Source organism: Saccostrea echinata, unplaced genomic scaffold (genome assembly GCF_033153115.1).
Source record: "Saccostrea echinata isolate AGI-Se365-2 ecotype Australia unplaced genomic scaffold, CSIRO_AGI_Sech_v1 ptg000043l, whole genome shotgun sequence".
Lineage (NCBI taxonomy): Eukaryota > Metazoa > Mollusca > Bivalvia > Ostreida > Ostreidae > Saccostrea > Saccostrea echinata.
The window spans coordinates 897,301-924,015 of record NW_026889792.1 but is presented as its reverse complement, the minus strand read 5'-3'; the positions used below and the strand labels follow the sequence as shown (position 1 = coordinate 924,015).

General features: G+C 32.0%; 1 protein-coding gene across 4 annotated transcripts; it reads right to left on the bottom strand.

Moving 5' to 3' along the window:
• Nucleotides 1–931: 931 nt before the first annotated feature.
• Nucleotides 932–26,418, bottom strand: LOC133201317 (tryptophan--tRNA ligase, cytoplasmic-like). Of its 4 annotated transcripts, none has more exons than XM_061337113.1 (8): nucleotides 26,244–26,418; nucleotides 3,829–3,937; nucleotides 2,729–2,848; nucleotides 2,391–2,573; nucleotides 1,985–2,198; nucleotides 1,588–1,761; nucleotides 1,264–1,404; nucleotides 932–1,110 (listed from the first exon to the last, which is right to left on the bottom strand). In XM_061337113.1, the coding sequence occupies exons 1-8, from the start codon at nucleotides 26,374–26,376 to the stop codon at nucleotides 943–945; spliced, it is 1,242 nt and encodes a 413-aa protein (XP_061193097.1). In that variant the 5' UTR covers nucleotides 26,377–26,418; the 3' UTR covers nucleotides 932–942. The 4 variants fall into 4 exon arrangements, with proteins under 4 accessions (XP_061193097.1, XP_061193096.1, XP_061193095.1 ...); XM_061337112.1 differs by lacking the exon at nucleotides 3,829–3,937 and adding an exon at nucleotides 25,963–26,071 and having other exon boundaries at nucleotides 26,244–26,416; XM_061337111.1 differs by lacking the exons at nucleotides 1,588–1,761; nucleotides 1,985–2,198; nucleotides 2,391–2,573; nucleotides 2,729–2,848; nucleotides 3,829–3,937 and adding exons at nucleotides 23,466–23,639; nucleotides 23,869–24,082; nucleotides 24,942–25,124; nucleotides 25,297–25,416; nucleotides 25,963–26,071 and having other exon boundaries at nucleotides 26,244–26,410.
• Between the last annotated feature and the right edge of the window lie 297 nt (nucleotides 26,419–26,715).

Below are 26,715 nucleotides of genomic sequence, written 5' to 3'. Positions count from 1 at the left end.
AAATACGTCAATTTATGTACACGTGCAAATAATACGAATTGAGAGCAGAGCAATTGCAGACCCTTGAAAACTTCAAGATGCCATGGAGGAGTAAGCATCCACTGTTGACAAGTCACACCCACTTTGACCCTTTTGTCTTCATCGGATAAATCGATGAAATCCGTAGTCATTTTAGAATGGGAATAACGTTTATGGAACAGTAATCAAGGTCAAAAGTCCATTGAAGCAATGCACACTTGGAGCAGAGCATTCAGGGACCTCTAAAAACATTAGAGGTGGGAACAGGCGTCCTGGGGGAGTAAGCATCCCCTCTAGACCGATCACACCCGTCATGTGGTCCTTGTCTTGATCGGGCTAACGGAAAAATCCGTAGACAATTAAATGTGTAAATAATGGCCTAACAAATAGTATGAGAAATATCAACCAGCATTCGACTTCATCATAGACTGTATTTGCTGACAAGATCATTACATCGATCATAGAGCTTGCGAAAGGATGACTTTAAACGAGACTGTTTATTTTCTTGTTTCATCAACTTGTTTGTCAGTAGCTTGCCTCGTTTCAGAAATTGTTCGTTCGTAGAACATGCTCTTTCGTATCGAATGAACTTGGAGACATAAATAATATTGAATAAAAATATTTTTGAATATCTCATATTTTGTTGTAGTCCCTTAGATTGCTTGTTGGTATAGTCTCAACTCATAGGGGATTTATATTAGGCTCTGTGGGCCAACAGACAAATTGCAGTTTTTGTACTCTGTATGTCTATTTCTAACTGGAGAGATGGTATATAATATGCTTTATTGGATGAACTTTTGTACGATTGTTACATGACAACATTTTTTTTTAAGAAAAAAAGTTTATAAATTGCATATTCTACATTTTTTTCTATGGAAAAATGTTTCAGCTTTCCATATTAAACCTAGTTAACACGAGAGTCTTTTATTGGGGAGGATAGTCATATTTAAGTTTTCTTGGTTTCATGAATTGCCTGACGTTGTCATCGGTAACAGCATCCCTCCTTTGACGATGTTCACCAACCAGTTTCTGTAAAATGTCTATCAGTTCCTTCTTCAATGACCCTGTCATTAATTCGCCGCTTGTATAAGCCTGAAAAATAGAGAACACACGACTGTGTTGATAACAAAGTAAATTCTCAGACAAAACAGACTGCAATTAATGTTTATATAATGATATTATATTTATATAATAATATAATATAATACTATCTTATTATAGACCCACGAACTCTCCAGAAGTTACCTTTCGAATTTCCTCCAGTCGCTTGTCGTCCTCCATGAAGAAAGTTAGATACTGGTATGAAACGTCCACTTCGCAGTTGCCTCCCTTTGCCTTGTGTTCCTCTACAGTGGTGCCACCTCCAGAAAATGCATATCTGTTTATCTGAAAAAAAAAACATTATTCCTTTCATGTTGATTAGGACTTTTGCTTACATGATTTCAATAAGGATAATCACATTGTTAAAACGTGTATTGGACTGAAATTTGCGTACATATTACCTACATGATGCAAACATATTTGATCAATGCAAGAAAATATCAAACAAATCAATCAAGCAAAATTTACCTTGTCTTTAATCTCCTGGTCGGTGTCCGTAACAAATATAGATGAATTTGGGTCGCTCGCGCTCATTTTAGTCTGTGCTCCTTGCAAGGCAGGAAAAAAGGTAGAGTGAATAAGAGCAGGTTTCAGACAACCCATCCTAGGAGCTACGTCTCTTGTCATTCGAAAATAAGGGTCCTTCAAATAAAAAATAACGTTTCTGCCCTAGTCTATAGACCTACAGATAAACCTTTGATATACATAAGAATTGTTTGATATTGGGAAAAGCTTCTTCCAGATCATCTTGAAATCAAAAGTCCATGTGAATAATCAAAATCATATAATTATAGGTCTTCTTTTAAAATATTCAACAATATAAACATCTTCAATTACACTCCGATAAATGGATCGCTCTATTTACCTGATCAATTGCACATGGAATGAGACAAGGGATATCAGATCTTCCATTAAATATTTCCGGAAACATACAGCTGAAGCTGGGGGCAGCCTGGATAGCCGGGAAGCTTATTTTCCCGATACTGTCACTATCCGTAAATCCGAAGATTCCTTTCACCTGGTTGTAGGTCACAAGTTTCTGGATTCTGCAAATTGTTCTGTAAAACGCAGGGCTGTTTCTAGAGCGAAAAAAGAATAAATAATGCTGAAGGCAGATTTGCAGAAAGATTAAGTTCCAAACTTTAAAGAATAAGATATGAAAGATACATTTTAACCTGAAAATATAACTATATAAGGTTATAAACTGTATAAATGACTTAGAGCAAGAAAACAATATTGATTAATTTTTCTTATACTGTATAGTTACATACGTTAAGAAGTCGAGATCACTGAAAATAAAGGTCTTTTCCACGTCAAAACCACACGCAATGATGTCCTTAGCATTCTCAAACGCTAAGTGGTTGGTCTGTTCTAAAGTTAGATCTTTCCAAAGAAATTTTTCATCATCGGTTAGTTGGATGACTAGCGGCACGTCGAATGTATCTTGCAGCCACCTAGGGTACAAAATTGCAATTTAAAGACTTATGTTTGATATTCAATAAATTCATTATGCTTATTTTCTAGACTCAAAATAGCTTTGGCGAGTCTTCTGATGATTTTATTTCTTAATTGCATGTATTATGAAAGACGAAAATTTTAAAATGTATACTTTGTAAAAATGAATGGAATGAGGTGTCCCATGTGCATTGCCTCTGACGATGGTCCTCGACCAGTGTATAAATAGAAGGGTTTTTTCTGCTCGTAAACGTTCAAGATCATTTCCAAATCCCTAAGGAATAAAAAAGTTAGGAAAGTTCAAGGAAATACTTGCAAGTATCTAGTCCTAGTCCATTTGAATGAATCCATTTTTTCACTGATTATACCAAGTATATTAGTTTCTTTCATTCCTTCCAATTAATTGCCCTAATCTTTTTCCAATCTTAAATAGTTCATTGCATAGATCATAACTTTTTCAGTAAGTTTATGATAGATAATTTCATGAAAAAATAACTTGTTCAATTGGTTCATGGTGTATATAACGATTTCTTCTCGAAATTAAATAATATTATACATTTATTGACAGGGTTCCAGGGCAACATTCGTTTTGTCGGACACAAGAACCAAACTGTTTGCCTAGGCAAACAGTTTGGTTCGAGGGGTCGATAAAACGCATTTTGCACGTGAAAACAGTCATAAATGTTTTGTTATACCTTTTATTTATTTTATTTATCTATTTTTTACATAAGTGTATCTTGTGCCGGCTACGTGATGTAAATTTTCTTTACTAGCCCTGAGATTAAACTCGGTCAATTCCGAACACCAACGAATGCAAATGAGATTTAGCTGATCCCGCCCATTATGTGACGTAAGTGGTCCAATATCTCATCGACAGGTCCAATATCTCACTCCGCGGTCAAACATCGATTTTTTTTATGACTGCTCAGTAAAACATTGGAAATATTAAACTTTTTTTTAGTATAGATTTATATAGGAACAAAATTTTAAAGGTATAACAAAATCCCTTATTGACAGGCGATATCAAATGATAGCACTATTTCCTTGTTTGCTATTATTTCATCTTAAAACATATTTGTCCAGCATAAATAGTATATGTATTTAAATGTACATCCCATAAAAAAGCTTACGGCTTACGATGCAGGAAAGGCACATAACCTTTTGAAATGTAATTGCAAAATGTCAATTTATCAGAATATCAGCTTTCCTCCAAGTCTTTAAACTAAAACTTAACGCATCAAGGAAGTGACCAACCTCTGAGAGAAGAAGATGCCCCTTCTTAGAAGATGATGAACAGGTTTACCAGTCAAATTCTCTATTTTCTGTATCAAGGCATCATCTATCTTTGAACTTCCAAACTTTCCTACATTTGGAAAGTAAATTTAAGAAATAAAACATAGACGACATGAAATATGTACAAATATGTCTAAATCGAAAGTAAAAAAAAAAATCAGAAACATTTGAGGTAACGTTGAATCAATAACGGAATAGATTTGTAAATAAAACTTTAATGTATGATAAAAAGTGCCGAATTGAACACGGCTGAATGTGTGATCTTACTGATGAGTTTCTCGTAGTCCACGCCTTTGGCAGAGTGTGTGGAGACTTCCCATGGATTAACTATATCCTCCTCTTCCTCCACTTGGTTGTCTTTCAAGGACATCTTGGTAACTTCTATAGGATCAGAAATATTTTAGAAATAGCCCGCTGTCAGAGAAAACCCCAGTTTCGATATGAGTTGATCGAAACTAATCTGTTTTATAAAATAGGAAGGATATATGTCCTCCTGTTATCCAGTGTTAGTCAACTGAAATGTCATTGGATAATCATGTTGATTGAATATTCGAATTGCACCAATAAATGTTCTTCTTTACATTTACATTTCACCAGAAATCACCAGAATTCATCGAATGTACACGTGATAGGTGTTCACTCTCTCAGGTATTTCAATATTGCATCATTTATTGCATCATTTTAAGACTTTTGGACATACATATTTCATCACTTCATCCCTTTTTGACTTTGACATATCACCATTATTTTGAAAAATAACCATCTCCTTTGTTGAAAATGTTCATTTATATTCTTTCTTATTTCTTTTAATATTTAGTAATGCTTAAGTTTGACTGTATATGTGGAACAGCTTCTGAAATGCGGATCCAAATAAAAAAATAATAGGACATTTTCTATCAAGAGATTTTATTCAAAATATAATATTTACATGTATATCGTTTAACATATCTTTTGTTATCCTCAAATATCATTTCGTATGTAAACTTTTATTCCTCATTTATAAAATCGCTAAAATTGACACTGCCATTGAAAAGTTTGAGAAAAAAAATTGTTAGATTACAATTTTACACCCAAATCTATTTGCACAGAATTGATAGAAATAAATTCATTTCAAACATTCTATCCAATTAAAAGCTCTTTATTGGTTTATCTGGGGACGTACCAAATGAGTGAAATATTATTCCAAAAAAGACAACAATCTATCAATTAATCGAATTATAAAGGGACCTAAATGGACAACAATCAATCAATTAATTAAATTATAAGTACAAAAGTTCTACCCCATTAAGAACGTTCACGAAAAAAAATCCCCAAATGATTCGATAAATATGCAACTATATCCACCCCCTTTTACTCTGATTTGATATATGGCATAAAGAAATTGTTGAAAAGAAGCAAAATACATATGAAATGAGTTTGATACCTATGCTTTTTCTTAAATATAGCGACATATGACATATAGTGTATACAAACGTACTGTGAACAAAAAAATGTTTTAAAACGTTTTCTTTACGATATACACATGAGCATATAGGTCTATATTCACTAGTCTTAGAGGCACTTTTAAAAGGGCTGCTCAATTTTTTGAATAATGTAAGGACTAAAGATCAGAGCAGAATCAAGAAGATTCTGAAACAGCCCTGATAAGGATGCAGATGTAAAAAAAAAAAAAATTTCTATACTTTACGTTGTTCATTGGGCACTGCGATATGTTATTGCTATAATCAACAAAGGTCAAGAGTGATGGTTGGCTGCTGAGATGTACTAATTCTTATATCTCTCTAATTTCTAATTGCTTCATAAACGGTAAGCATTGCTGCCCTACCCAAACAGAACTAAAAAAATCGCAGTATTTGGAAAGCTCATAAGTACAAATATTGTTTGGCTACAACATATTTATGGATTACATAATATCACAATAATCTTAGAAAATAAGATACTTTAACATACATATACTTCCTTGTAAACTGCATATATCGAACCATTTTCGTGCTTTCACATACAAGTGCTTTCCTGTAGATTACATTTATAAATCTTCCTGTTGATGTATTATGAAATGGTAACCTAACAACAAAGCTTTATGATAAACGTGATGACTTCAATTTTTCAATCATCAACTTCCCTTACTTATGTAGCAATTAACCCTTTCACACGCGTATGGGGTTTTTGTCTAGTTGATTCAATACACAAGAGCATGCTCTACGTATGAACACTTTCTTAAACGGGGTAAGCTATTGACAAACAAATTGGTGAAACAGGGATATCAACAGTCTCATTTAAAATCATCATTAACTACGTTTTATGGTTGATTCAATGACCATCTCAGCAAATACAACCTATCATTAAGTCAATACAACCTATCATTACGTTTTTCATACTAATTGTCAGGCCATTATTTACAAACTGAATTGTCTACGGATTTTTCCTTTTTCCCCGCTGATGACAGGGAACACAAGGCGGTTGTGACCGGTCGGCAGGGGATGCTCACTCCTCCCTGTCATTTGATACCATCTCTGATGTTTTCGGTGGTCCGTGGTTCTCTGCTCCCGATTTGTATTGCTTAAATGGACTCTGAGCTTGAATACTGTTCGTTAACTCCATATCTTATTCAATGATAAAATTCGAGATTATAATAAAAGCCGTTCGAGACAACATATCTCAAGAAATTAATCATATAACCATTATATTAAGGGGAATATAAGTAAACTAATACAATAAATAAACTGAAGTTTCCATTATTCAGGGTTTTTTTGTAATATTTAATCGAAATCTGGTAGAATTTAAATCGACACAGGAAATTCGGAACTGAAAATTAACATTTTTATCATTCAAACTCTGTTCATTTATGTCCAGCAATAATATCCCATTTTCATAGCGTTTCATTATCCAAAGAGTGTTGTTTATTTTTATATTTTTAAATAAGAAAATATCGGTCCTATTGTAAACCTGTGAGGTATTTTCCAAGAAATGCTCAAAGATCCCGAGCATGAATACTAAATCATTAGCCAAGTTATTTGAAAGTGAATATTAGAACTACGACCATAACCTTACAAGGTAAAATATGTAATTTTTCATTCCGAGCAATGGAAATTTTCTGTCATTTGAGTAAATGACACCCTTAAACTTTCAAAAACTCTTTAATATGCGGTATTTTCATCCTTGTTCAACTTAATTCATTCTTTAATCTGTATTTTCATTCTTTAAGCTGTATTAGAGAATACATAGGAGGGGATATAAGTCCTCTTGTTATTCAGTGTTAGTCAACTGAAATGTCATTGGATAATCATGTTGATTGAATATTTAAAATGCACCAATAAATGTTCTTTTTTACTTATACATTTCACCAGAAATCACCAGAATTCTTCAAATGTGTAAGTGATAGGTGCTCACTCTCTCAGGTATTTCAATATTGCATCATTTATTGCATCATTTTGAGACTTTTGGACATACAATGGCATCACTTCATCCCCTTTTTGACATATCACCATTATTTTGATAGATAATTATCTACTTTGTTGAAAATGTTCATTTATATTCTTTCTTATTTCGTTTATAATTCAGTAATGGTTAAGTTTGACAGTATTATGTAGAACTGCTTTTGAAATGCGGATAAAAAGGATCCAAAATATCTATCGATCATTTTCTATCAATGTAATGCAACTTATGTTGATGATTTTTACCTCTTGTAGGTGACGCTTTGGAATTTGTAATCTAATTTTATTCAAAATAGGATACTGTATAGTTTAACATTTCTTTTGTTATCATCAAATATCATTTCATAAATTAACGTTTGCACAGAATTGATAGAACTAGATTTATTTTAAACATTATATCCAATAAAAAGACAAGATCTTTTTTGGTTTACCCCATTAAGAACGTTAATGGAAAAACATGATTTGATAAGTATGCGACTATATCTATCTCTTTAACACTGATTTGATTTTTGGCACAAAGAAATTGTTGAAAAGAAGCAAAATACATATGAAATGAATTTACCTATGCTTTGTCTTAAATATAGCGCCATATGACACATAGTGTATACTAACCTACTGTGAACAAAACTTCCATTAAGCATAAAAGTGTTTTAAAACGTTTTCTTTACGATATACGCATGGACATATAGGTCTATCTTCACTAGTCTTAGAGGCACTTTTAAAAGGGCTGCTCAATTTTTTGAATAATGTAAGGACTAAAGATCAGAGCAGAATCAAGAAAATTCTGAAACAGCCCTGATAAGGATGCAGATGTAAAAAAAAAATATTTCTTTGTTTTTCGTTGTTCATTGTGCACTGCGATATGTTATTGCTATAATCAACAAAGGTCAAGAGTGATGGCTGACTGCTGAGATGTACTAATTCTTAAATCTGTCTAATTTCTTATTGCTTCATTAACCGTAAGCATTGCTAACCTACCCAAATAAAACTAAAAATAAATCTCAGTATTTGGAAAGCTTATAAGTACAAACACTTCAGTAAATATTGTTTGGCTACAGCATATTTACTGATTACATAATTTCACAATAATCTTAGAAAATAAGATACTTTAACATACATGTACTTCCTTGTAAATTGCATATATCGTGCTTTCACATACAAGTGCTTTCCTGTAGATTACATTTATAAATCTTCCAATCAATGTATTATGAAATAGTAACCTAACAACAAAGCTTTATGATAAACGTAATGACTTCAATTTTTCAATCATCAACTTCCCTTACTTATGTAGCAATATATACTCATCACCTGCATATTGAGTTTTTCTCTCCCAGTTAATTCGATACACAAGAGCATGCTCTCTTCGTGCTTTCACATTCAAATGCTTCCCTGTAGATTACATTTATAAATCTTCTCTTGTTTTTTTATTGAAAAAAATTGTAGAATTGAAAATCCTTGAAACCAATATTTCACATATTCTTGAATGACAAAAAATATTCTAGAAAGAAATTTCTGAAATTCATATTTTTGTGAATAATTGTATTTTTTAATCACTGACCACTTTACGTGTGAACAATTTTCAGATTTAGGTTTCTGAAAGGTCAGAATTATAATTATGGTGTCATTTCCAAAAAATAGTGATCTTGAATTATCTAAGTATGTTTTTAAAATTTAATAACTGCTTGATTTGAATCGATCAAATTATCTTGATCAAGATCTGGTTGGATTTTTTGAAAGCAGACAACGCCTAATGGATGACTATGAATTATTTTTATTGAAAGTCCGACCTAATTTTCACAGGTCCGTGCTGCCTCTGTTCACAATTTGTTTTTTTAAAATGGACATTGGAGCATATATATATATATATATATATATATATATATATATATATATATATATATATATATATATATATATATATATAGAGAGAGAGAGAGAGAGAGAGAGAGAGAGAGAGAGAGAGAGAGAGAGAGAGAGAGACAAAACAAGAATGTATGAAATTAGCAACAATATCAAAATTTATTGTTTTATGATTTGAAGAAATTTTGCAAGAACATAGGCAGATTTTTTGTAATGCAGAGGAGATTAAGACTAAAAAATTTTATTTTTCATTTTTTATTCATTTTTTTTTTCTTACAACATTATTTGAAAGATATGTTTCTTTTTATTTTCGTTTGCAAATATTATGTGTTTTAGGGCTCATTTTTTTTCTTTTTTAAAATAATTGGATGACATTCAATGAACAAATTCGTAAATAAGAAATTAATCATTGAAATTCTAAAATTTTAAATGAAAGTATTAGTCATATTGTAAAAATGTGAGGTATTTTCCACGAAATTATCAAAAGTCACTAGCATGAAAGATATCTCATTGGCCTAGTTATTTGAAAGTAAATTACAGCACTAAAACCGTAGGTTTACAAGCTAAAATAGATAGTTTTTATTCCTAGCAATGGAACGTTTTTGTAATCTGAAGTCTTCCTTAAACTGTCAAAAACTCTTAAATTTGCGGTATTTTCATCCTTGTAGAAATTCTTTCATTCTTTAACGCCCTATTCCGCCATATTTTTTCAGTTACTATGTCTAATTCTAGCGGCTGTATGAACTCTGATGCGTTTCTATTATTACACTTGGTTTACCGGTGTTGCTGTCGACATGTACACATCTAGACAGTTACCATTTTCAAAAATCGGCTTTAGTTAAACTTCCTTTTGGAACACAACATAAAACAACTGAAAACATGTTTTAAACCTAAAAATCCTGCCAAATCTAAGAAACTTATTAAACACTAGTAAGAAATTAATAAATTAATACTTTAGATGCAATATGTATAAAAATCAAAACGACAAAACGACACGTGCATGTTTGATGCACTAAACATATGACAACAAACAAGAAAACGCTACTCTAAGCATTTTCCCCTAATTACAGTGTATGTAATGTTGGAGATATATGTATGCTACCCGGTATAAGCAGATATATTATCCATTGACACGACGAAGAACCCTCACTGCTCAAAGGCCCTGAGTGCCGAGTAAAGGTCAAAATTTGAAGCCCTTCACCGGTATATGGTCATCTCTCTATATGAGTGAAAAATTCTCGAATGGGACGTAAAACAACATACAATCAATCAGTCACATATATATTATGCATTTACTAATAATAAATTCAGATATACAAGCATACACACCGTGAAAACACGTCAAGCGCTATAAACTCATCTACCAGAACTACTGCTATCCGTACAGGGACGTGCACATGTCGAGAGAATTACGTCCTATATATTACTTACTTACTTACTGCTCGTGACGCCTTTGGCTTCCTATATATATTTCCCTTTTATTGAAAATGCATCACAGACGAAAAACACATTTGTAGCAAAAGGGTAAGCACATTGTCAATAGCTCTCGAAACCACATGGTCCCTGCGGATCAGCTTTTTTAGTTAGGAAAAATATTAAAGGGGAAAATATGACTGGTATTTGCCTGATTGGTCAAAATTCTGTAAAACAAAAACCTTTTACAACTTGAACTTCATCGGTACATGTAATAAATTATAATTATGGATGTTGCTTCATTACATCAAATTCTATACATAAAAATGCACTATAACTGTTACAGATTTTACATCTGTTAAAGAAAGTGAAACGTGGATGTGCCAAATGGAAGATATGTCTTTATAACACTTTCCGAAATACATTTTAATCAAACGTCTGATTTTTCCTCGATCAAATATATTAAAATGCGAAAGATGAACCGGCTTCAATTCTTTGAATATAAAAGCAATATAAGGAATCAAAGTAATTCATACATACTGGACTCTGTAGAACATTAATGACTAAAATATGATTGCATGTGTATTATTTATTGAAACGCAGCACGGTTAAGGCGTACTACGAAGAAATCAACGGAATATAAACGTGCATAAATGCACACTTTTTTAAACTTGACTTATTTTTGTAAAGCTACTACATTATCAACTTGACTTCAATACTAATTCAAATAACATTGTATACTCCGCTCTACACTGCATTTGGTTTGATTATTTGACAGTCACGTGATATATGCATGTAATGTGTACCGTATGTAGTTCACAAACAAATTTTAATTTGTAGATAAAAAACACTTAAGCAGTTTAAAGACATAAAATAATATTTTCATGGATGTATTGCTAATTTTTCAACATTACAAAAATACATACGATACACGTAAAATGTTTTGACTCGCAGTGCAATTTTAGAGACGCGGATATCTTTAGCATGTTTAGAACTACTGTATTAAAGCATTAATTATTTGATATCTAAAATTTCATTAACGATTGTCATGAAGTGTGAAAAAATGGCGTGTCTCTTTTCATTCATGTGTTCAAGTTCAAGTTCATTTATTTCGCTTACATCAAGCGAGGTCTAGAAGATAATTGATTTTGCAAGCCAAACAATGGACTCTAATCAGAGTAAATTAACAGTTTAGCATAAGAAACTGAAAAACGGTACATAATTTAGAGGTTCGTTTGATTTATAAATTTACATAATTTTATTGTACTGATGACTACAATCTTACTGTGGCGCTAATATTTTAACTGTGGCGGGACTGTGGTGCTGATTTCTTAACTATGGTGCTACAGAATTTAGCTGTTGCTGGGCCGCATTGAAAACCCTGATTTATAATACCATAAACTTTAATTATCTCTATTGTCGAGCATATTTTTTTCTTTATTTTGTGCTGAAAATCAACTTCATCAACGAATAACTTTTGTAACGATTTTTGTCCCCGAAATTATAACTAAATACCACATTTGTGTCAGATTTCACAAATTGTGATTTACCATTCTATACACAACATCAGAAGACGAGCGATAATTCATCTTCAGGTTTTATCTCGATAATACTGAATCTCGTGTGATATTAACGTCAACGACACTGCCTGATAACCGCTTGTATATTAAAATTGTTGTAAAATGTTAGAGATATCAGATTTGTGGATAAATCTTTTTCTCACAGCGCTAACATTTCCTTTAGAGATTGATATTATCAAATTACATATTTGAAGCAACAATTCTTTTTTTATATTATAGACCCTAAATTATTCCTTTTATCGTAGAATGACTGACTTTTGTTTGTGTGTGTATGTGTTTCCTAAAGAGTTCCAACTACAGGTACATGTAGATATTTGAATACAAGGGTCAAAAGAGTAATTCCTCCTGGACTCGTCAAAGAAATATACATGTTCATTTTTTTTTCCCCATAATAATGTTTGTGAGAACAGACAAAATTCTGTTTGACGTCAAAATAGTGATTTTTTGGCTACTGAAAAGGTGGTAACAGTCATTCGTTATGTCATTTTAACTGCAAAATTGGTATTTGAAGGAAATATGTCATCAATGTATATCAATTACTATAGACTCAAAGGAATATTTCTTCATAATGTTGTCGATAATTATATATGTTGTAAATTATTTCCTTTTAGGTACTGATTTGGTGAATGAAAAATATCGATGTTTTGAAGTTTGACATGGAATTTATTTCACGAGTTGGACAGGATAAGATGCATTGATTTTTTCAAGATTTCGAAACACGAGTGAAAATGTAAAAAAAAAAAAAATCCTGCTTAATGAATTCAAGCAGTGAATTTTCCGTTAATTACATCTTCGTAAAGTTGCGTCGTAAGCTGTGATGTCATAGTTGAGCGGTTGTAAGACATCATAGATATCAAAAGATTGTGAAATTGAAAATTGAAAAAGATGGATATTTAAAAAAAAAATTGGAAAACTTTGGCATTTTTATTCCTTGTCATGATGGTTTACATACTATTGCCACATGTATCATAACAGGGATGAATTTTATAATACTTTCCTAAAGGAAAGGAAAGTCGGGAATTTTGCCACACTTCTGATATTTTTCACAGTGAAAAAATCACTTTGATGTTTTTTTTTTCACTGTGAAAAATAGCACTTTAAAAATACCATTTTCATTCAATAAATTACATAGGGTTATTGAACTTATATTGGTGAATAATGGCATAAGTTGACTGTACATTTGTACGAGCTTGTGAATATATTTGTACAGCCAACGAGTGCCAATATTCACCATTATTAGTTCTATAACTCCATTAGCTAAAACATTGATTAATTATTTAAAGAAATCACTCAAAATTACTGAGATTTATTCACTATCTACATTTATATTAAAAGTATGCAAGGTCAGTGACTTTCATGAAAGTGTTCAATATTACAATGACCTTACCAAGCGGTATGATTTGCTTATTGAGTTTTTATTGAGACTAATATGCACTAAATTATAAAATAATAATACTTTTATTTTTGTGTGAAAAGAAAAACATCTTACGTAGTTGCCACTATCCATCATAAAAATTGCCGTTAAGCAGTTGATCAGGCAGCATATTTTGTATTTGAAATATTTGGGGCATCGTTTAACTCGGATAAATTATCCAAACTCAGCGTTAAAAAAAAAAAAAAAAAAAAAAAAAAAAAAAAAAAAAACAAAAAACAAAAAAAAAAAAAAAAAACAAACCAAACCAAGATCTTGAACGCTTAAATTCTCCAGACGTTTAGTTTTCTTTTATTTGATCATAGACTATTTATTAGCTGTTTAAAAATTAAATTATTAACTTTAGAAATGAAATAATAAATTCTATTCTAATAATGAAAAGTAAATAAATACCTGGATAAATAGATAAAAAATATTATTAAATAATTGAATGAATAAATGCATATGTAAGTAGAATCTAAACTAGTTAATAAATAATACAGGAATTAATATATAATGAAATCAATAGATAAATAAATACGGAAGAAACTTAATTTGTATTTGGACATGATTAAATCATTTAAAACTATAATAAACTTTATAAAATTACCCCCCAAAATGAAAATAAACCTTTAATATGAAAATAATCAAAATAATATCTCATAATGAATGAAAAAAGGTATACTTTGAAAAGTCATAAACGTATGTCCGATAATTTTATGGAACCCTCCCCCCCCCCCCCCCCCCCCCCAGAATCTGATATCATAACTTCTAATCAAAACCCATTTTAAAGTTTTTTTTTTTATACTTTTGAAGGATAAAAAATAAGGCTTTCAACTTAAAAGATTCGAAGATATTTGCATTTGTTCGATTTCTTGTGTTCAACGGGTTTTCTTCCAAACAACTGTAAATATCCAATGCAGATGTTTGAATGCTTTACTGTTTCCAATGAAATTTGAATTGCAAATAAAGTGTTACGTAATGTCTGGTATCTTTTATTGAATTTTTGCGTTGACGGTTTATGTCTGTCTCTTGTTCGAAAGATCGGACATGAAAGGCCAGTCTAGTTCTTACGTGTCCCGTGTTGACAGGTTTTGTCTTTGCTACTGGGGTAATGTTTTTCCTTCTGAACTTCATTGACATTGACTTTTCAAATGTTTCAGTTTCGGATACGTAATTCGTGTAATGAGATACATTTTCAGTAGATTTTTATAAAAAAAGTAATAGTGCATGCATTTATCCAAATTTTGAAGGCTAGGTAAAATAAATGTCAAAAAACCCCACAAAGAAATAAACCTCATGTACTTAACATGCTGTTTATTCAATCATTAGGATTAAAAAAGAGTTATCAAATCAAACAAAATTGTTGTACCACTCAATTATCAGTGATCACGGTATCCAAACCACTTAGTTTCGTTTATTTTATTATTTTTTTTTCCATTTTAAAAGAAAATGATATTCAAGCTATATATATATAAATTTTTGTTGTTCCAAAATTTTGAATGTAGGATTGTTACTCCAGAACAAAAAAATGTTTGTAAAATATATATTTAAAAATATATATGTGCATGTGTTCAAATGTAGCAAAGACAATCTTTAACGCCATTGATGACATGTGTCCAATTAAGGAATGAAAAATTTCCAAAGAAATTCTAAGCATTATGCAAATTAGGTCAAGTTATAGAAAATCTAAAAATACACAATAACATTCTTTGTATGAAAAATTTCTAAAACGAAGCAGACTAAAATAGAAAAAATTGAAAAATGGTAAGTTGATGATACAAGGATATCAACAATCAAGTTTAAAGTCATTTTTTTCCAAATTCTATGATCGATGCAATTACCTTGCTTGCAAACACAATCTGTCGTTAAGTCGAATCTAGACAAGCGTATTTCATGCAGATTGTAAGGTCATTGATTTTACACTGAATAGTCTACAGATTTTTTTCCGTTTACCCGATCATGACAAGGTGCACATGGCGGGTGCGACCAGTCGACAGGGGATGCTTACTCCTCCATGGCACCTAATCTCACCTCTGTTTCTGAGGTCCGTTTTAGCTCTGCTCATAATTTGTATTTTTTACATAGACTATTGAGCATGATCACTGTTATCTTAACATTTTACTAAAATAAGTTATTGCGTCCATTTGTAAAGCGTTTATCATTCGTCAGGCATACTTTGTTGCTCTGGAGAGGAAAAAAAAATCCCGATTTAAGTTAGAGTAATCAAATATATATGTTTTTTTATCTGCAGTACCAAATACATAAATTCTAACTGCAGCATATCTTAGTATATCTTGTCAAAGTCAATTCTGCTAAGAAAGAGATAATGTGTAGAAATATCACAATTTCGAAGCTTTAAAAAGATATCCAGTAGAAATAAGTTCCTAAATTTACTTCTCGTGCTGATAGGTGATTGTTTACCACGTTAATTCTTATTTATAGTATGATGAAAAAAAATATATGAATAGAACATGTACATTGAAATTTTCATTACTTCATAGAAATCTTATATTCTGCGTCCTCGCAAGAATTCAACAGTTGTTGCCTCTCCTGTCGACGTTTCTGCTCATTTTTTCTTAAGGCATTCTTGTGTTTCTAAACTTAATTGACTTGACATTGATTGAGTCAGATGTTTCAGTTTCGGACACGTAATCCTTGAAAATAAGATTTACGTTCAGTAAATTTAAAGGAAAAAGTGCATGCAATAATCTTTTTTTAAAGCCTGGAAAAATATGTCAAAGGAACAAAGAAATACATGCCAAGTTCTTAACAGGCTGTTCATTCAACCACTTTGGGGGATTAAAAAAAGTTAATAAATCAAACAAAATTGTTTTCCCTACTCAATTTCCAGTGTTGATGGTATCCATCAACCAAATTTAGTTTATTGAAATTATTTCTAACTTGTTTCATTTCAAAATAATACATTATAAAAACCAGGAACTATGTTTTGATATTCCAAAATTTTGAATTTGCGGTTGGTACTTCAAAAGTTAAGTTATTTGTTTTTTTTAAATGTATATGTGCATTAGTTAAAAAATTATTAAAGACAATTTAAAATGAAATTGATGACGTGTGTCCAATTAAGTATTAAGGAAATTCCATAGACCTTATAAACATTGTGCTAAATAGGCAAATAGACCATGTAAGGAGATAAGTTAAAACACCCACTCATTAAACGTTATCTAATTTTCGTCAGATATAGTTAGGTTTTATGGAGAGAATGAAAAAAAGAGACTTAGGATAAAGGAAACATTTCTATACGATAGTACTTTGTATATTTTTATGCGCTAAATAAATTAATTGTATTTGCAAGAGATCAAAGTTTTTCTTCTGAAATACAATTGTGTCCAGAATCAATCATTAATTCTGTATTAATATTATGATTTTGAATCTGAAAAATCATTTTATCAGAATTACAGAATTCGGGATCTTTGTTATTTTATAAAATTTAAAATATAGGGATGCTTTGGTATATAAACATACTTGGTTGCTTCGACACTGTCATTTAATTCGTTCAACTTTTGATTTAACACTCCTTTTTAGGGATGATATTAATGTGTAAAGGGGCCTGGACACAGTTTTGTTTACAATCTTAAAATTCTTTTAAAAACATAACTTTATTTTAATGAATTGAACTTGCGGGAAAATTCTTAAAATTCAACGAGAACGACATTCTTCATAACATTAAATCAAACATCTGTGTTTGTAAACAGGGCACAAACTCTTTTATTGTTAAGTTTACGTTTTACCGGGTGTGTTCAAATTGTTTACCTTGCACACATCACTGAGCACGGACAGACATGTATAATACTTTGAGTTGGTTTTGCTTTCTCACACTTCTTCTCTAAATTTTCTGGATTATACTTTTTAATATTTTTTTCTTTAATACACAAAAAATTCTCCAATTTTCTTAAATATAAAGGATAAAGTTTACTTCGTGAAATTATAAGGATGTATTTCAATCAAAAGCGTCTGGAAATTTATAGCTTAAATAATTATCAGTTAACGAATTTATAAATATGCTTTTATAATATTTCCGTGTGAAATTCTCTACCATCATGTAAGTCCTGATGTTTTTGAAAGCCAACCATTATTTGCGACATCTTTTTTCGCGATACTTCAGTTTGGAATCCATCTGCGATTACTGATGGTCACGAGTAAGGCAACATTCACATAAATACATAGTTAACGATAAATATTCGCGATTAAAAGAAGGTCGAAAAGCTGGTGGATATTTCTCGTTTGCGAATTAAAGTTGGTTTACAGTATACTGAAAATATACGAAATTATTAACATCAAATCTGTGTCAAAGCCCCTTTAATGCCACATTATATAAGCTGGAGGATGAGCGTTTTGAAATTTGAAAAAAAAAATGACAGAAAAAGAATTGAGAAGACCATGCACGTGAAAAATTTGTAATGGAACCTCCATTGGTTGCATACAGGCGCCCGAGGAACTCAAAGGACATGGTAGTAAGAACCAGATTGGATAATCCATTACCTAACGGAGGCTTTAGAGCTTGCTCTGACAGAAGATGTCTTCTCTGTAAGCACAGCTCTGACACAGCAGCTTTAACAGCCTCGTTACAGGCCGCAGCTACAGAATTCTAGGGAATTTGTCTTGGCAAACAGACAACTGCATATATCTCATCAACTGTAAAGTTTGTTCCAAACAGTACTTTGGGGAAACGGGAGATCTCCGCAGAAGAATCAATAATCAACGTTCGACCATTAAAACCAAGAAACTCATTGAACCCGTTGGGGAACATTTAACCTTGAAGGTCACATATGGGAGGATATGACAGTAGTGGTTATTGACCATAATCCGAAATGGACCGATGCTCAGAGAAAAGGTAAGGAAAAGTTCTGGATGCACAGACTGAAGTCATTCCGCCCTAATGGTGTCAACAAACTAAATGAGTTCACCAGGATGAACGTGAACTAGACCCAATTTCTGATTATAACAAACAAGTTTATTCTCTTTATATAGTGTTAACTTTACCGTTAATTCGCATAACCAATTCTGGAACAACCCACACACAGATTTAGTGCTTATATTTATGTTTATTATTTCTTTTATCCGATAAACAGTCCTAAAACATTATGAAATGTTAAATACATCCAAATTCATATTGTAAAATTCCCCTTACGTATTATCTTTCTTTGGTTTCTTTTTATCATGTATAGTTACGCTATTTTGAAAAAAATAAGACAGTATACGATTTACTACTTGGTCGTAATTAATTAGCGATAATTAATTCGTTCAATTATGCAAATCGCACTTCACCAAAGTACACCCGAGAGACCGGACGTATTTCATAGCGGTCTAGATTTCTTTCTTTACAACTGATTTTTAACTTCAAATTAAACACGAAACATTGTAAATACATAGTGTTTATTTTTTTAGTAGTAGTGCTAGATGTTTTTTTTTTGTTTTTCTGTTTCCTTTATTTTTATGACTTCTTTTTTCTTTGTCCTGAGGAAGGGAATGGGCGTCCCAAAAATTTGACAATTTCTATTGTACGTGTCGTTGGTAATTTTTAGTGCTCTATATAAAGAATGATTGCACTTAGTGTACAAAACGTGGCACCCGGTAAAGAAGAAGGTACGATTTTAGCTTTATTATGCCCTAAAATTTAATGTTTACAAAAAGTTTTGAAACTGGCTTAAATATTAGTTGAGTATAAGTTGAGTATATGACTGTGATAAATCAGGAAAGAATATGACATGAAGGAGTACCATTCTGGAAATATGAAGTCATTAATTTGATGCATTTCTCTATTTTAAACAGAAAAAGCCTCAAAAAGACCCATTTCAAGGGTTATTTTCCTTAAGAAAATAGTGTCCACAGTCGTCGCCCACTTTAATTTTTGGATATTTTGTGTATAATTCTTTGAAAAATCACATATCTCAAAATCTTTTTGGGCGATGCCTGTGGACAATATTATCTGAAAGAAAATTCTATTGAAAATTGGTGTCTTCTGCAACTTTTAAAGAAAATACGGGAAAATGAAAAAGTTTATGACGTCACAATTAGCATTTAGAAGGTCATGTGAGAAAAAATGATTTGTGTGATCTTTCTGCATGGAGTTTCAATGATTCAGAAAGCATGAGTTTTAATTTTTTACATCACTTTCATTTTTAGAAAAACACAGGGCAGGATTTGTATTGAAACCGTACCTTGTTCCAATTGCGCAAAAATAAAGTATATAAAATAGCCCCATGAGATAAATAATGCGATTCTTCTATGTCTAAATCGTAACTTTGCAAAATTACAGGAATTAAAAGTCCATGAAAACAAAGAACGAAGCTGTGTTTTGTAAGATGGGTCACTGCAATTCACGAATCTCCAATGATATTCAAAGTTATTCCGATTTTTAAAGCGGTAATACATGGTGAGCGCATTGTTGCTCAAATTTCTCCAAAGGACAGAAGGTGTATAACTGTTTGAAATTCATCATGTTTAAAGGGGAATTTTGGGCAAGCGTGCTCTCGGGGTAAACTTTTTGAAAAAAGGTACAAAACAGCGACCGTTTCCTTCACTATTCACGGTTATTGACCTCATTATGACCTGTTAAATATTCCAATTTATCACTTGATTTGAAGACTCGGGTAACTTTGTGAATAAAAAAAAAAAAAAAATCAATAAATCACGTGGCTTTAGCTCCGATACGCAATTCAGACCGTTACATTTTCAATTGATCAACATCCAAATATTTTTCTGCCCAGTATTTTTAGTAGTGCCAAATACAATGTATTGCTAAAATATTCATTATTTTGTAAGTAAATTTAACATTTTTGAATATTCCCAAACTGGTATTTTTTCTGTAATTTTGCTTATTTTTCTCTGTAATTTTACTTACTAGTATTTTTCTTTTTTTTAATTTTCCTCCCCAACCCTTCTTTTTGGTACATTTTTTTTCTACATTTTTGCTTTGTTTATTTTATATCAATTATGCATTTACGTTGACCTTGATGGAGGGAGAGGGCTAAAATAGGCTGACCATTCTACTCAATTCCTTTTACTTTTCTTAAAAGATATTCTTTAAATTAAAACATACATCTATATTGATTTCAAAAGAGTTCAATTATATACTTTTCAAAGGAATTCTTTAGGTATGTATAAAATTCCTCTTCTGGTAAAACCCAGGCCCGTAGGAAGTAATTTCAGTTTTTGGGGCACAGCCATACATTTTCAGTTGGGAGCAATACCAACTACCAAAAATTCCTTGACAAGCAAAAAAAAAAGGGGGGGGGTCAGAGGTAATTATTAAAAGGGCACAAGTGTATGGTAGTTATGTTTTCTATAGTGTTCTTTATATCGGGAAAATTAGGGGGGGGGCTCCTTGCCCTCCCCCCCGGGTTTCTACGGCCATGAAACCGATGATAATAGTGGCATCAGACGGATATTAATATTGTTTAGGTATTAGATCCATATTTGAAGACAGAAAAAATAATGATGCTACCATTCATACGAAATATTTGACAGATGAGGGTAATGGAATTTTAATCGGGCAAAATGTAATGATATTTTAGTTTTACTCCTTGGATTTAGGGGTTCGTTTGGGGGTTAAATGAGTTTCCAAGCCATAGTCTACATCTTAGCAATAGCATCATTCCTCAAAATGTTTTTGACTGTAAAAATATAGGTACACGGGGTAGAAGTACGTATAGATTGTTTAACACTGGAAAGCTTACTGGGGCAAAAAAATAACAAAACAAAACAAACAAGCACATATACAATTAATAAAATTGTTTTAGTGATTAAATATCACTACAGCATCGCAAAAAATGTTTTGTTTTGTTATTCCGTACACCAGTATTTATTGTACTTAAGTACGGAGAGAGAGAGAGAGAGAGAGAGAGAGAGAGAGAGAGAGAGAGAGAGAGAGAGAGAGAGAGAGGGAGAGAGAGAGAGAGAGAGAGAGAGAGAGAGAGAGAGAGATTTATATCATTTTTAAAAATTCAATACGTGTTTACATGTACAAGTAGGCCTGGTTTATTTAGAGTTGATTTTCCACGTATACGCCACGTAAATTGCGATCGCAACTTAATTACCCTATTTAAAATAGAAATAATTTCGAAACAAAAGTAACTTGTCATTCACCTGTTGTTTTTTTAAGTAAGCTTCTAATTTTTTTTAATTTACTATATGACATCAAGGATCAAGCAGAACCTACCAAAAATGGGGGAAAATCTGGATTTAGGGAGAGAGTACATGTACATCTTCAAGATTCTCCCCCGCACCCCTCTTTCCAAAAAAAAAAAAAAAAACCAAAAAAAAAAAAAACCAAAAAAAAACCCCCCCCAAACCCCCCCCCCCAAAAAAAAAAAAAACACCAAACAAACAAAAACGAAAACGTCGAAATCCTTGAGAAGTTTAAACATGTTCTTTGTGTTTACTTTTGTGCATATTTTTTTTTTAATCAAATCGTGCTGAGTAGTTCCCAGACCCATTATATACCTGGCGATAACATGTTTTCAATCGATCGATGAAATGCCCCGCCTACTCCGAATATGAATGAGACACAATTAACACCCAGCTCGGACAAGCGCAACATTCCGGAATCAACACCCACTAGTGGGCATTTTTAATTACATTTAATAAAACTAAAGCGCCGTTTTCAATGTGATTTTTTGCAAGTAATGTACCACACAGATAACAAAATATGGGTTAGGTGTAAAATAATTAAGATTTGAGTTAATTAGATGATGTTGGAGGGGTCCGAAAAAGGGGCCACGGCAATATGCTTAAGTGGAAACATTCTTTCCATCCTTGACCTTGTATCTATTTAGTAGATCCGACACTTAGGATATACAGTGTTGTTGGCTTTTTTTCTAGTGATATATATATATTTAGTTAAAACTTTAATCCACTATTATAAATTTCTGCTACTCAGAAAATACCTCTAAGCCCTTGGTTGTTTTAAAATGTTAATTTTATTGATTATTCTCTAATAATTTTGAGAAAATAAGATATTTTTATATCCGACCGTCCCGCAAAATATATAGTCCCTGCTTGATTTTAAACTCAGTGTACCATTTGTATTTATTTAGAAACCAGACAAGAATCCCTTCTTAAATTGCCTAGTTTGGAATATCTGATATCGTACTGAATTCAGTTAGATTAATGATTAGTATTATTTCAACTTTCCATGCTTTATGGGGCAGCAAATTTTGATTTGTAGGGTGATCTATTTATAAATGTAAAAACTCAGTGACGTAACTCTTTATTGAAAATATTTGTGACAAGAAGCATACTTTATTAATAATAATAATAATAAATATTTAATAAAAAAGAACAAGCATATTCTATTTTGCATTTCTACAGTTTTTTAATGAACAAATTTATTTAACATTCCACTGGTACCTAAAACATCAGGAAGTCTTTTATGGAGGAGGATAGTCATATTTAAGTTTTCTTGGTTTCATGAATTGCCTTACACTGTCATCAGTGACAGCATACCTCCTTTGACGATGTTCACCGACCAGTTTCTGTAAAATATCTATCAGTTCCTTCTTCAATGACCCTGTCATTAATTCACCGCTTGTATAAGCCTGTAAAAAAACTTCTCAGATAAAACAAACTGCACGTATAAGAAGTATAGAGACGTTTGAATAATGCCCCAGAAATTGCCCCAGAAATTACCTTTCGAATTTCTTCAAGTCGCTGGTCGTCATCCATAAAGAAAGTTAGATACTGGTATGAAACGTCCACCTCACAGTTTCCTCCCTTGGCTGTATGTTCCTCTATAGTGGCACCGCCTCCAGAAAATGCATATTTGTTAATCTGAATTTGAAAAAAAAAATATTATTTCATTAATGATAATGACATTTGACAAAATGCTTCTTTGGATGTAAAATTTCCTATTGTTGCAACCTGTCAGCAAACAGTTACCTTGTCTTTAATCTCCTGGTCTGTGTCTGTGACAAATATAGATGAATTGGGGTCGCTTGCACTCATTTTAGTCTGTGCTCCTTGCAAGGCAGGGAAAAATGTAGAGTGAATAAGGGCAGGTTTCAGACAACCCATCCTAGGAGCTACGTCTCTTGTCATTCGAAAATAAGGATCCTTCAAAAAAAGAATAACGTTTCTGCTTTTGAATTAGCTATAGTTTATCGATAAACCTTTGATACAAACTAAATTAATTGAATAAAATTTGGGGATAATAACAGTAAATTATTTACGCATTTTCCAAAAATGTAGAAAGAATTCATTATCATGTACATCTTCTTCCATTACTGTAAACAACATAATTATTGTCAGACAATGCATTCCTATAATCGATAACTCTATTTACCTGATCTATTGCACATGGGATGAGACAAGGGATATCAGATCTTCCATTAAATATTTCCGGAAACATACAGCTGAAGCTGGGAGCAGCCTGGATAGCCGGGAAGCTTATTTTCCCGATACTGTCACTATCCGTAAATCCGAAGATTCCTTTCACTTGGTTGTAGGTCACAAGTTTCTGGATTCTGCAAATTGTTCTGTAAAACGCAGGGCTGTTTCTGCAAAGAAGACATAGTAAATAGATTTAGGTTTACAGAAAACTTTTTTTAGAAATCAATAAGTATCCTCCTTGAATATAAAAGTCTGATATATTGCATGGTGATGGATGATAATGGTCATTTTATTTCAAGTCTTAGGAGAGGCAGACATTGATCAATAAAAATTTAACAACTCAAATTCCTGTCAAGCGGTGCGTTACTTCTCCCACCTACATCCTTGGAGGACGGACGTAGTTTCAAGTTTGTGAGTTTCCTCCTTTCTCCCCGGCTCTACAATTTTTTTGTTGTTATTTTGTTTTGGAATCGCTATCTGAACTTTCCCTATGTCAGTCAAGTCATTGGCAATTTTCAACCCATTTTCATGACTTTTCTGTTATAAGTCTATTTATTTCGTCAAGTTTTAATTACTCAAAGTTTGGATTATCTTTCTTTACTAAATTGGTTTATTTTTGTGTCTTTGTTAAAATCGTATCACATTGTTAATAATACTTTTGAGAATTTCAATCGAAGTATTTAAGTTTAGAAAGCTGGCAAAACACGACAAACTGCTTAACAGGCTTTTTATTCATTGAAGAAGGATAAATCTTAGTGTTTTTTATGATGAGATGATTAAAGAAAGAAATAAGCAATCCAATGGGTTTCTGGGCTATAAAAATACTTATTACATTAATGTTAATAATACTGAAGGCAGATTTGCAGAAAGTTAAGATTTTTTTTGACCATTCAGTCTGGAACTTAGGATATGTAAGAAAATATAAGAATTGGAAACAGTTACTTTATGAGATTATAAACTGAAAAATGATACGGAGGACAAGAAAATAACATTGACAGACTTTTCCTACTATATATAGTTGCATACGTTAGGAAGTCAAGATCACTAAAAATGAAGGTCTTTTCAACGTCAAAACCACATGCGATGATATCCTTAGCATTTTCAAACGCTAAATGGTTGGTCTGCTCTAAAGTTAGGTCTTTCCACAGAAACTTCTCATCATCAGTCAATTGAATGACCAGCGGCACGTCGAATGTATCTTGCAGCCACCTTGTGGACAAAATAACAAAATTGTTACTTTGAGAGTTAACTTAATAAAGATATTCAACTATTTCATCAGTCATTTATTTCAACATAAAAATTTATTATTGGATGATTTCTTAACAACTTTATTTTTCTATTTCATGTGTTATGACAGTTTAGATTAAGTTAAAATGGATACTTAGTGAAAATAAATGGAATGAGATGTCCCATGTGCATTGCCTCTGACGACGGCCCTCGACCAGTGTATAAATAAAAAGGCTTTTTCTGTTCGTAAACATTCAAGATCATTTCCAAATCCCTAAGGAATGAAAAGTACATGGAAAGTAAAGGGGGTTGATGTCTTTTTTAGAATCTTAGACACATCTAAAATTCACCGGTATTTCTATTTTACTGATTGTAGCAGATAGCTTAATTTCTCACATTCCTAACAAAAGGACCGCTAAAACTCTTTCAAAAAAATTCTTTTAATTTTTTAAATTAAAACCTTGTTATATGTTGGATACTTTTACGAAAAATACAACAATATTTAATTGGATCCATGGACTATCAGAGAGTTCCCTTGTTTTTGAACTCTCTTTAAGTTCAGTTAGTGTCCATACAAACAAGCGATATCAAGTAATAGCTGCTATTTCCTCGTTTGCTGTTATATTTAAATATTTTTATCGTCTAAATTGGTATAATTATTGAGGAGTATATAAAAAGTATATTAAAAGCTCACAATGCAGAATAGTCATGTTAACTTAGTGTACATGTAACTGCCAACCTCTTTAATCCATTCAGTATATTTTGAATTTCGAAAATAGTCTTTAAATCAAACTTAATGCTAATAAGGCCTATAACCAACCTCTGAGAGAAGAAAATCCCCCTTCTAAGAAGATGATGGACAGGTCTACCAGTCAGATTCTCTATTCTTTTTATCAAAGCATCATCTATCTTAGTGCTCCCAAACTTCCCTACGATTGCCAAGAAAAAAATAAGGAAAAAATTGTGACGTTTTGTACAAATCGAAAGTAGACAAACATTTAGCAAAAGATTTTCCAGGTTACATAAAAAGAATGATATTGGAAAAGTTCAATACAAGACGATAAGTGAGTAATTAAACACAGTTTAAATGTGAGATCTTACTGATGAGTTTATCGTAGTCCACGCCTTTGGCAGAGTGTGTAGAGACTTCCCATGGATTTACTATATCCTCCTCTTCTTCGTCCACTGGATTGTCCTTCAGGGACATTTTCTCAATTTGTTTGGGATCCGACATTTACTAGAATGGGTTTTCCTTAAACTAGTCTGGTACGGAGTACCCAGCCTTGCTATGAGTTGGCCGAAACTAAATAGAAAATGGGAGGAGCTTCGTGTACTTTTATTTCGCAATGATATCCAACTTTAATATTATTGGCTAAAAAATTATGTTGATGTGAGTATTTAAAATACACCAGTAAATGCTCTTTTTAAAACCTGAAATCACCAGAATTCACTGAATGTGCACGTGATACATGCCCATTTCTCAGGTATTTCAAATATTGCACTATTTATTGCATCATTTTTAGATTTTTCGACATGATCGTTACACAACTTCATTTTGGCGAATTTCAACTTT

Coding starts and splice junctions, on each gene's coding strand:
- LOC133201317 (XM_061337113.1), bottom strand. CDS start 26,376: ATGTCGGATCCCAAACAAATTGAGAAAATGTCCCTGAAGGACAATCCA. Junction 3,938..26,243: donor GGACTACGATAAACTCATCA/GTAAGATCTCAC, acceptor TTCCAAATGTAG/GAAAGTTTGGAAGTTCAAAG. Junction 1,762..1,984: donor TTCCATGTGCAATTGATCAG/GTAAATAGAGCG, acceptor TTTTATTTGAAG/GACCCTTATTTTCGAATGAC.